The 12340-nt window shown below is 48.0% G+C and overlaps 1 protein-coding gene across 1 annotated transcript in view; it reads right to left on the bottom strand.

Annotated features, from left to right (window-relative positions):
* Window positions 1-559: 559 nt before the first annotated feature.
* LOC140409366 (disintegrin and metalloproteinase domain-containing protein 12-like) overlaps window positions 560-12340 on the bottom strand; it is a 572650-nt gene continuing 560869 nt past the window's right edge. The window contains exons 26-28 of the mRNA XM_072497805.1: window positions 8406-8553; window positions 6242-6296; window positions 560-2105 (exon numbers count right to left, since the gene is read on the bottom strand). Of these exons, the coding sequence (XP_072353906.1) occupies window positions 6254-6296; window positions 8406-8553 (191 nt within the window). The 3' untranslated portion in view covers window positions 560-2105; window positions 6242-6253. The remainder of the gene's footprint in view (window positions 2106-6241; window positions 6297-8405; window positions 8554-12340) is intronic.

Genomic DNA, 12340 nt, shown 5'->3' with positions numbered 1-12340 from the left:
AGTACATTATGTCTGCAACAACCCTCCAAAAGAGCACACAACCTAGGCATAGCCCCGGAACCCCACCAAACCTGCACATGCCTGGAAACTAAGGGGCAATTAATCATTGGCCAAACCACCTAACCTGCACATCTTTGGACTGTGGGAGGAAACCAGAGCACCCGGAGGAAACCCACGCAGACACGGGGAGGACGTGCAGACTCCGCACAGACAGTGACCCAAGCCGGGAATTTCATAGATTTCATAGAATTTACAGAGCAGAAGGAGGCCATTCGGCCCATCGAGTCTGCACCGGCTCTTGGAAAGAGCACCCTACCCAAGGTCAACCCCTCCACCCTATCCCCATAACACAGTAACCCCACCCAACACTAAGGGCAATTTTGGACACTAAGGGCAATTTAGCATGGCCAATCCACCTAACCTGCACATCTTTGGACTGTGGGAGGAAATCAGAGCACCCGGAAGAAACCCACGCACACACGGGGAGAACGTGCTTTTGATTTGATTAGATTAGATTTATTATTATCACATGTATTAGTATACAGTGAAAAGTATTGTTTCTTGGATGCTGTACAAACAATGCACACCGTACATAGGGAAGGAAGGAGAGACTGCAGAATATAATGTTACAGTCACAGCAAGGTGTAGAGAAAAGATCAACTTAATACGAGGTAGGTCCATTCAAAAGTCTGAAGGCAGTAGGGAAGAAGCTGTTCTTGAGTTGGTTGGTACGTGACCTCAAACTTTGGTATCTTTTTCCTGATGGAAGGAGGTGGAAGAGAGCATGTCCGGGGTGCGTGGGGCCCTTAATTATGCTGGTTGCCTTTCCGAGGCAGCGGGGATTGTAGACCGAGTCAATGGATGGGAGGCTGGTTTGCGTGATGGACTGGGCTACATTCACAACCTTTTGTAGTTTCCTGCGGTCTTGGGCAGAGCAGGCTCCATACCAAGCTGTGATACAACCAGAAAGAATGCTTTCTATGGTGCATCTGTAGAAGTTGGTGAGGGTCGTAGCTGACATGCCAAATTTCCTTAGTCTTCTGAGAAAGTAGAGTCGTTGGTGGGCTTTCTTAACTATAGTGTCGGCATAGGGGGACCAGGACAGGCTGTTGGTGATCTGGACACCTAAAAACTTGAAGCTCTCGACCCTTTCCACTTAGTTCCCATTGATGTCGACAGGGGCATGTTCTCCACTACCCTTCCTGAAGTCGATGACAATCTCCTTCGTTTCGTTGACATTGAGGGAGAGATTATTTTCGTCGCACCAGTTCACCAGATTCTCTATCTCATTCCTGTACTCTGTCTCGTCATCGTTTGAAATCCGACCCACTACGGTGGTGTCATCAGCAAATTTGAAGATCGAGTTGGAGGGGAATTTGGCCACACAGTCATAGGTGTATCAGGAGTATAGCAGGGGGCTGAGGACACAGCCTTGTGGGGCACCGGTGTTGAGGATGATTATGGAGGAGGTGTTGTTGCCTATCCTTACTGATTGTGGTATGTGGGTTAGAAAGTTCAGGATCCAATCACAGAGGGAGGAGCCGAGGCCCTGGCCACGGAGTTTGGAGATGAGTTTCGTAGGGATGGTGATGTTGAAGGCCAAGCTGTGGTCGATAAATAGGAGACTGACATAGGTGTCTTTGTTATCTAGGTGTTCCAGGGTAGAGTGCAGGGCCATGGAGATGGCGTCTGCTGTGGACCAGTTGCAGCGGTAGGCGAACTGTAGCAGATCAAGGCAATCTCCACAGACTGTGCAGACTCCGCACAGACAGTCACCTGAAGTCGGAATTGAACTTTAGGCAGCAATTCTAGACTTACTATTGCGATAGTTAAATGCTTGTGGTGTGATGTTTGCTTAGCTTGGCTATCATTTGCTCAGTTTATTCAGCAGATTGAGAGCCACATGCAGCTGTCAGGAGTAGCTATGCTGTTATTCCCAGGGTTGGAATATTGGCACCTCAATCGGAATAGATAGTACTGTGCTCATTGAGGCTTCCCTCCATTCGCCACTCCATTCTCCAGTTTTAATACAACACAGCTAACAGATTACTGATAGGCACATATAATTGACAAGGTCATTGTTGTTGGCTGGTTGATGTCTGCACCTGTGGCGAGAAGAACATAGTTTAATAAGTTTAATAAACGGTCACTCGTTTGGCGGAAAATGGATCATCAGAAAATTTCTTCTCTACTTATATCAGTTAATATGTTGGAGAGAGAAACACAGTTAATTTTTCAGGTGTGCCCGCACAGCAAACTCTTTCCTCTTTATGAGTTAATTCACTCTTTTGTTGCTCTTTAAGCTCTACGGAGATCCAGGGCGAAATTCTCCGGAAACGGCGCGATGTCCGCCGACTGGCGCCCAAAACGGCGCAAATCAGACGGGCATCGCGCCGCCCCAAAGGTGCGGAATGCTCCGCATCTTTGGGGGCTGAGCCCCAACATTGAGGGGCTAGGCCGACGCCGGAGGAATTTCCGCCCTGCCAGCTGGCAGAAAAGGCCTTTGGTGCCCCGCCAGCTGGCGCGGAAATGACATCTCGGGGCGGCGCATGCGCGGGAGCGTCAGCGGCCGCTGACAGTTTCCCACGCATGCGCAGTGGAGGGAGTCTCTTCCGCCTCTGCCATGGTGGAGACCGTGGTGGAGGCGGAAGGGAAAGAGTGCCCCCATGGCACAGGCCCGCCCGCGGATCGGTGGGCCCCGATCGCGGGCCAGGCCACCGTGGGGGCACCCCCCGGGGCCAGATCACCCCGCACCCCTCCCAGGACCCCGGAGCCCGCCCACGGCGCCTTGTCCCGCCGGTAAGGTAGGTGGTTCAATTTACGCCGGCGGGACAGGCAATTTATCGGCAGGACTTCGGCCGATCGGGCCAGAGAATCGAGCGGGGGGGCCCGCCAACCGGCGCGGCGTGATTCCCGCCCTCGCCGAATCGCCGGTGCCGGACACTTCGGCAACCGGCGGGGGCAGGATTCACGCCAGCCCCTGGCAATTCTCCGACCCGGCGGGGTCGATTTAGACTTGTTCTCCAGGACTTGCTGTTTCCCTAGACAAGCTATTCCAGTACAGGTACCACACTGAAATCTACCCATTTAAGGGGAGACAGGGCCATTGTGGTATTTTCACTTGACTAACAATCCAGAGACTCAGGCACATGCTCTGAGAATCCAGGTTTGAATACCACCACTGCGGCTGGCGAAACTTGAATTTGATAAAAATCTGGAATTAAAAGTCTAATGATGTCGATTGTCGTAAAAACCCAACTGGTTCACTAATGTCCTTTAGGGAAGGAAATCTGACATCCTCAGCTGATCTGGCCTACATGTGACTCCAAATCCACACCACACCAATGTGGTTGACTTTGAGATGGGCGCTTGACATGAGTACAATTAGGAATGGACAGTAAATGCTGTCCCAGCCAACAATACACACATGGAAGAATGAAAAAAAAATCTACCTGACAATTTGGAAAAGCGCTCACTTACGGCTCATATCAGCAAAAAGTAGGACAAATCCAATCTGCCCAATAACTCTTGATCATTAAAGAATCACCAGATTGTTACTATTCAGAAGGCGGCCATTCGGTCCATTGTTTCTGCACAGTCTCCAAATGAGCATTATGATTGACTTTTATTTTAATTTTGTACACAGTGAGGGCAGGATACCTTGCTCCAAGAGTGATGTCACACAAAATAGGGATGTGGCAGATTAAAACAAACTTTATTACTGACACAGTATTAAAATATGTTTAACATCATGCCAGAAAATAGCAATTAGCCCATAAACAATGCTAATCAATGCAGTAATACAGTAAACCTTAACTCCGGAATCGGGGGAGCGGAGGATCCATTTCCCCGCACGGATTCGGGGCCGGTTGCCTGATTGTGTGGGGCCCAGCACCTATCTGGGGCCATTGATGGAGGCCCGCTCCGACCAGCCAAAGTCCTGACAGCGTGGATCAAATGTGGTCCAGCCGGTCAGGATACTCGCGTGACGGCTGCGGACTCAGTCCATGGCCGCCCTGGTCGGGGGCAGGCCGATCGGAGGGCATGGGGGGCCTTATACGCAGCCGGGCTATGTTTGTGCGGGCGTTGGGGGTCGGGCGCGCGGCCGATCGGGGGGCCCGAGTCCGGCATGCGCAGCCTCCGACCCGGAAGTGCGGGGGCCCGTATCTGCAGCAAAAGCTCCCTGCTAGCCCCCTGCAGGGCGAGCAACATGTGGCCCTTTCACGCAGGTTTTTCTGCCGTGAAACCCCACAGTTCTGACGCCGGCGTGGGGTACATATTCCCAATAACAGAGACTCCAGCCCATTCTCTCCACACTCACCCTGTCAAGACCACTTACAACCTTATGTTTTTATTTTTTTTGTCTGCTTAGTCGACTTTGGGATTCCCTTTTATGTTTGCAGACAGCCTCTTCTCATACTGCGTCTTTGCCTCGCTCATTTTATTTTTCACTCCCTCGCTGCATTTTTCACATTCAGCCTGGCTTTCACTGAAGCTGATAGAACGTGCACCAAGTTAGGTGGGAGGGTGAACTGTGATGAGGATGCACGGATCCTACAGCAAGATCTGGACAGGTTGGGCAAGTGGGAAATCAATGTCAGATGCAGTATAATTTGGATAAGTGCGAGGTTATTCAGTTTGGAAGCAAAAACAGGAAGGCAGATTACTACCTGAATGGTTGTAAATTGGGAGAGGGGAGTGTGCAGCAGGACCTGGGTGTCCTTGTGCACCATTCGCTGAAGGTAAGCATGTCGGTGCAGCAGGCGGTAAAGAAGGCTAATGGTATGTTGGCCTTTATTGCGAGAGGATTCGAGTACAGGAGCAGGGATGTGTTGCTGCAATTATACAGGGCCTTGGTGAGGCCACACCTGGAATATTATGTGCAGTTTTGGTCTCCTTCTCCGAGGAAGGATGTTCTTGCTCTCGAGGGAGAGCAGCGAAGGTTTACCAGACTGATTCCAGGGATGGTGGGACTGTCATAGGAGGAGAGATTGACTAGGTTGGGATTGTTCTCGCTGGAGTTCAGAAGAATGAGGGGGGATCTCATAGAGACTTATAAAATTCTAACAGGACTGGACAGGGTAGATGCAGGGAAGATGTTACCGATGGTGGGTGTGTCCTGAACCAGGGGTCACAGCCTGAGGATTCAGGGTAAACCCTTTCGGACAGATAAGGAGACATTTCTTCACACAAAGAGTAGTGAGCCTGTGGAATTCATTGCCACAGGAAATAGTTGATGCTGAAACTTTGAATATATTCAAGAGGCGACTGGATATAGCACTTGGGGTGAATGGGATCAAAGGCTATGGGGAGAAAGCAGGATTAGGCTATTGAGTTGGATGATCAGCCATGATGGTGATGAATGGCGGAGCAGGCTCGAAGGGCCAAAAGGCCTCCTCCTGCTCCTATCGTCTATGTGCTGGGGTACTGGGGAAAAGGCTGGGGAACGGCACTAAATTGTTATGCACATTTGACGGGCCAGTACAAACATGTCGGGCCGAATCGCCTCTTTCTGCACTTCGACAATTCTGTGATGCTGCGATTTCAGCTTAATTTCTTATCTCGTCGTCCAGAAAACTCTGGTTTTACTTACGTGCCCCTTTCTGGGAAGATATTTTGACTGTACCTTAAACGCCTCTCCTTTCAAGGCAGCCCGTTGTTCTGGTTGGCCTATCAATCTGTCACTCCAATCTACCTGGGGCGTGTCTATTCTCACGTGCCAGCTGTTTCCATCTGAGAATGGTATGTGCCTTGGTGGGGATTGGACAGCTGATAATCATCTCATGCTCCTCCTGCCCTATGCTTCTTGGAAAGGGGCCGGTTTAGCTCAGTTGGCGGGACGGCTGGTTCATGATGCAGAGCGAGGCCAGCAGCGTGGGTTCAGTTCCCTGTACCAGCGGAGGTTAGACACGGAGCCTCCACCTTCTCAACCTTGCCCCTCGCCTGAGGTGTGGTGGCCATCTGGTTAAATCACCACCAGTCAGCTCTTAAAGGGGAGATCAGACTGTGGCGACTTTTAATCTTCTTGATGCTGGGCATCCAAGATTGTCCATTTAGATCCCCAATCCCATGGGAAGCGGGTCAGGATCAAGGGACAGCAATTGGAAGGCAGGAGTTTCGGACTCGGACACAATGGGCATTTAGTGCCGTCACCGATACTTTAATCCTGACCTATTAGCTTCAGCCAACTTGTGTCTCGTTGCAACAATGATTGTGTATTTGAAGTGGTCCAGTTACTTACCGGCTTGGGCTGTCAGGCTGTGGTGTGCGATTGTGGATCCAGATTTCCACCTGTACTGGATGGAGAAGGAATAACTTTATGCCTGCTGTACACTATTTTCACATTGTCTACAGCTCCAGTCCCGTTTTAAATCATTTCCCTTCTATCAATTGCCAATCAAAGGGCCAGGCGTGAAACCTGCTCCAGCCCACTGTCAGTGGCCTAGTTTGTGGACGTCAACTTTTTTTTTCAAGAGACGGGCTCGAATCTCCGAGCATCAGGTCTGGGGGGTAACCCAAAGTTGCGCTGACTTTACACGCCAATTGGGCAGATTTGATACTTGCCCTGTGCTAGGAACCATCTAAAAATGTGATTTAAATCACTAATATCGGCTGTTACACAAAGACTAACCCCTCCCTCCCTCCAATCCCTCCTCCCCAACAAAAAAGAGTTAAAACCTTTCCTAATTTCTGGGTAACTATAGGAATCTATAATTTATGGGATCCTAACCTGTCGAACTACACCAAGTTTGGGGGAAGCTTAGTTGATGAATCAAGTCCTGGCGCAATACGACAAGTTGTAAGATTTGTACTATTTCTAGACTTTGTCAAGTTGTTGGATTCCTTGTATTATTCGACTGTGTATAGTTGAAGGAATTTATATTATCTCTGCTATTCGGTTATCAGTAGCACTTTGCGAATACTGGAACTCAGCAGAAATTTCAGTTAAAACTTCTCAGGTGCCAAAAAGAATTGTTTTATTTGTAGTCGCTTGATTACAATTTGAAAGTCATTTAAAAGGCAATTCGTAGACAATTCGAAGCTTTCAGAGAATTACAGACATTATTTTTCTTTGCTTAAGCAGACAGCTCGAAAGTAACTTTTTAAAGGTCAAAGTCTGGCAATGAAACATGAGAGAGAGAGAAAGCTAATCTTCAGCTAAACTCAAACTCAAAGTCAAAAGTGGACTAACATCACTGACACAGACTGGTAGACTGACAGAACCCCCCAAAAGACATCTCTAAAATGGAGACTAGAATCAAAGACAGAAATTACGGACAGACAACACCAAAAGACAACACAGCACAACACACACACACAACACCCCAAAGACAACACTAAAATGGCGGGCGGAAACTTTTCAGTTATACACTTTCATATCTGTCTTAAGTCATCGAATCACACCCCAATATAATCAATTGGTTTGGGTTAGACTCCAACACATTTGATTTGATGGCAAGCCGTCCATCTTCAATGTGCAACATCAGCTTTTTAATTGTTTCATGTCTACATGTTATGGAATGTGATATTTTGCTAATCTTTTAGCTGGCTTGGCTAATGTAACAATTGAGACTTCATATCGAGAATATATATATATGATTCAATGCTCTTACAAACTGCATTGGACTCTTGCCACCTAGTTGCCATGGAACTCAGTCCTTGGCCTTGACAATTAGCACAAGCAGCGTCAAATTGTCTTGCAACTGTGCTGCTATAATCGTATAATGGAATTTTATGCTGTTTCATGTATCATATTGAAGTCCTGAATTTATGTGTGCTGAAATTCTCATTTTTTTAAATGAGTACTTAAACAGCTATCTTTTACCTATACTAGTTGTATTTGAAATACCTGGCTTCTACAGTAACTACTGTAAAGAAACAGATTACCTCCCCCGACAAGGGACATCCCCCATATACATCAACCCCCCGCCCCCCCCCCCCCCGCACCAAGGGACATCCACTACCCCCAACTCCACATCCTCAGTGGTATTCCCCACTGCCTCCCAAATCGATCGGAAATTTTACCATTCCCCTTGAATGTCCGACCATCACAACCCAACTCAAGCATTCTCCCCTCCACCACTGCAGGTCAGTCCTACTGCTGGGCCACAGGCCGATGAACCCCAGACCTGACTAGGCATATCTCGCTGACCTCCAGACCCCCCCCCCCCCAATCTCTCTCCCGATCCTGTCCCCCAGAATCCTACCTCCTGCATCTTTTTCTTCCCATTCCCAGGATGTGGGAGTTGCTGACTGGATCAGCATTTGTTGCCCAATCCTCACTGTCCCTTTGAGAAGCTGATGGTGAACTGTTTCTTGAACTGTTTCAATCCATGTGTCTTCCTGAGGGCCCGGCCACCAGTAGAAGCCCTCCTCCTTACCCTACACCACAAATTTATACTCACTTTGCAACACATGTCACCTGATTGGCAGGAGATTTGCTGCAGATTGCCCTCCTGTTGTTTAGCATCTTTACGAAGTAGAAAGCCATGAACGCCATTGTCAAAATTGGCACCAGGACTTGACTGCCGTCAGACATTGAATCAGTTGTACCTGAGGGAAGGGAGGAGAGAGGGCTCAGTCTACAGAACTCCAAACTGTACCGCCTAAGTATCAGCCCAGATTGTAACACTCTTGTAACACTCTTCATACAATTCGATACACAGCGCTCAACATAGAGTGATCAATGCCTTCCACATCTGACACCAAACTGGGATAGTAGTAGCGAAAAGAGAGGCAGAAGACTTTTTGACCTGTGTTCTGGGGAATTTTCTTGAGATGTTCCTATTTTGCGATAGATATCAATGAGACATGGCCAGCTGGTGAAATTGGCAGACATGTGATTAATGAAATGTAATGTCATGCCGAGAAGGATAAAGTTCTTCATTTCAGGAAAAAACAGAGCAACATCGAGACACAGAAAATAGGTGCAGGAGGAGCCCATTCGGCCCCTCGAGCCTGCACCACCATTCAATATGATCGTGGCTGATCATGCAAATTCAGTATCCCACTCCCGCTTTCTCTCCAGACCCCTTTAGCCATAAGGGCCACGTCCAGCTGCCTCTTGAATATAGCCAACAAACCGTCCCCAACAGCTTCTGTGGTAGAGAATTCCACAAGTTCAGAACTCTCTGAGAGACGACGTTCTTCCTCATCTCAGTCCTGAATGGCTGACCCCTTATTCTTGGCTGTTACCCCTAGTTCTGGACATCCCCAACATCAGGAACATTCTTCCCGCATCGAGCCTGTTCAATCCCATCAGGATTTTCTATGTTTCTATGAGACCCCCTCTCATTCTCCTAAACTCCAGTGAGTACAAGCCCAGTCGATCCAGTCTTTCTTCATATGTCAGTCCTGCCATCCCAGGGATTAGACTGGTGAACGTTCGCTGGACACCCCCAATAGCAAGAATGTCCTTCCTCAAACTAGGAGACCAAAACTGCACACAATACTGAAGGTGTGGCCTCACCAAGGCCCTGAATAACTGCAGCAACACATCCCTGCTCCTCGACTCAAATCCTCTCGCATTGAAGGCCAGCATGCCACTGGCTTTTCTCACCGCCTGCACTACAAGGAGGTAATCCAGAACGAAAGGCACATTTTTAAAGTGAGGACATCGAAGGGCTCATGCCCACAGAGGGTGGCAGGGTAGGTTGAGAAAGTGTTTTTTAAAAAGCATTCACGATCCTGGGCTTTACTAACGGAGGCACAGGGTTCACAAACAAGGAAATAACGATGGAACAAATGTCAAATGCTGCGAATGCTGTAAATCTGAAATAAAAGCAGGAAATTATGGGAATATTGAGCAGGAGATGGAAAATAACCCTTCATTCGTCAGTTAGATGTCTCTATTGGACTCTTAGTGAGCTACTGATCTGCCAGGCTTCCTACTGCTGGAAAAATGACACAGCAGCTGGAGGACTCGAGGCAATGCCGTTTTGCCAGTCTTCCCACCACCAAAGAATTGGTAGAGCTCTGTGCATTGCTGATGTCGCTGTGCGTGGCTCTTGGCTTACAATAAATATTTGTTGGTCATCCACCCCTTGAAAGCGAATCAGAGAAGTTGAGGGCAGGAAAGGCCAGTTGGAGATGGATGCTGTGAAGGGGAGAAAAGACTGGAAATTGGAATCAAAGTCAATAAATTTTCCAACTTGAGGAAAGTTTACGAGAAGAAAATCATGCTTGACAAATCTACTCAAATTCATTGAAGGTGTAACCAGTAGAGTTGACCAGGGAGAACCGATAGATGTGGTTTATTTAGACTTTCAGAAGGTTTTCGACAAGGTCTCACATAGCAGATTAATATGTAAAGTTAAAATGCATGGGATTACAAGAAGCAAAAAGTTGGAATAAATCGGTCTTTTTCCGATTGGCAGGCAGTGACTAACTGGGTATCACAGGGATCTGTGCTGGGACCCCAACTGTTCACATTGTATATTAATGATTTTGATGAGGGAACTAAATGTATTATCTCCAAATTTGCAACTGATACAAAGGTTGGGTGGGAGGGTGAGCTGTGAGGAGGATGCAGAGATGCTTCAGCGGGATTTGGACAGGCTGAGTGAGTGGGCACATGCATGGCAGATGCAGTATAATGTGGAAAAATGTGAGGTTATTCACTTCGGTAGCAAAAATAGGAATGGGTATAAATTGAGAGAGGTGCATCAGTCGCTGAAAGTAAGCGTGCAGGTACAGCAGGCAGTAAAGAAGGCAAATGGTATGTTGGCCTTCACAGTGAGAGGATTGGAGTATAGGAATAGAGATGTTTTACCGCAATTGTATCGGGTATTGGTGAGGCCGCACCTGGAGTATTGTGTTCAGTTTTGGTGTCCCTATCTGAGGAAGGATGTTCTTGCTATGGAGCGAGTGCAGCGAAGGTTTCCCAGGCTGATTCCTGGGATGGCGGGACTGTCAGATGAGGAGAGATTAAATCGTTAGGATTATATTCATTGGAGTTTAGAAAAGTGAGGGGGGATTTCATAGAAACTTATAAAATTCTAGCAGGATTAGACAGGGTAGATTCAGAAAGAATGTTCCCGATGGATTGGATTGGATTTGTTAATTGTCACGTGTACCGAGGTACAGGGAAAAGTATTTTTCTGCGAGCAGCTCAACAGATCATTAAGTACATGAGAAGAAAAGGGAATAAAAGAAAATACATAATAGGGCAACACAACATGTACAATGTAACTACATAAGCACTGGCATCGGATGAAGCATACAGGGTGTAGTGTTAATGAAATCAGTCCATAAGAGGGTCATTTTGGAGTCTGGTGACAGCGGGGAAGAAGCTGTTTTTGAGTCTGTCCGTGCGTGTTCTCAGACTTCTGTATCTCCTGCCCGATGGAAGAAGTTGGCAGAGTGAGTAAGCCGGGTGGGAGGGATCTTTGATTATGCTACCCGCTTTCCCCAGGCAGCGGGAGGTATAGATGGAGTCAATGGATGGGAGGCAGGTTCGTGTGATGGACTGGGCTGTGTTCAAGACTCTCTGAAGTTTCTTGCGGTCCTGGTCCGAGCAGTTGCCATACCAGGCTGTGATGCAGCCTGATAGGATGCTTTCTATGGTGCATCTGTAAAAGTTGGTAAGAGTCGATGTGGACATGCCGAATTTCCTTAGTTTCCTGAGGAAGTATAGGCGCTGTTGTGCTTTCTTGGTGGTAGCGTCGACATGGGTGGACCAGGACAGATTTTTGGAGATGTGCACCCCTAGGAATTTGAAACTGCTAACCATCTCCACCTCGGCCCCGTTGATGCTGACAGGGCTGTGTACAGTACTTTGCTTCCTGAAGTCAATTACCAGCTCTTTAGTTTTGCTGGCATTGAGGGAGAGATTGTTGTCGCTACACCACTCCACTAGGTTCTCTATCTCCCTCCGGTATTCGGACTCATCGTTATTCGCGATCCGGTCCACTATGGTCGTATCGTCAGCAAACTTGTAGATGGAGTTGGAACCAAGTTTTGGCACGCAGTCGTGTGTGTACAGGGAGTAGAGTAGGGGGCTAAGTACGCAGCCTTGCGGGGCGCCGGTGTTGAGGACTATTGTGGAGGAGGTGTTGTTGTTCATTCTTACTGATTGTGGTCTGTTGGTCAGAAAATCGAGGATCCAGTTGCAGAGTGGGGAGCCAAGTCCTAGGTTTTGGAGCTTTGATATGAGCTTGGCTGGGATTATGGTGTTGAAGGCGGAGCTGTAGTCAATAAATAGGAGTCTAATGTAGGAGTCCTTGTTTTCGAGATGCCCTAGGGATGAGTGTAGGGCCAGGGAAATGGCGTCTGATGTGGACCGGTTGCAGTGGTATGTGAATTGCAGTGGATCAAGGCGTTCTGGGAGTATGGAGGTGAT

The sequence above is a fragment of the Scyliorhinus torazame genome, chromosome 3 (genome assembly GCF_047496885.1).
Source record: "Scyliorhinus torazame isolate Kashiwa2021f chromosome 3, sScyTor2.1, whole genome shotgun sequence".
Lineage (NCBI taxonomy): Eukaryota > Metazoa > Chordata > Chondrichthyes > Carcharhiniformes > Scyliorhinidae > Scyliorhinus > Scyliorhinus torazame.
This window is presented reverse-complemented; position numbering and strand designations above follow the sequence as displayed.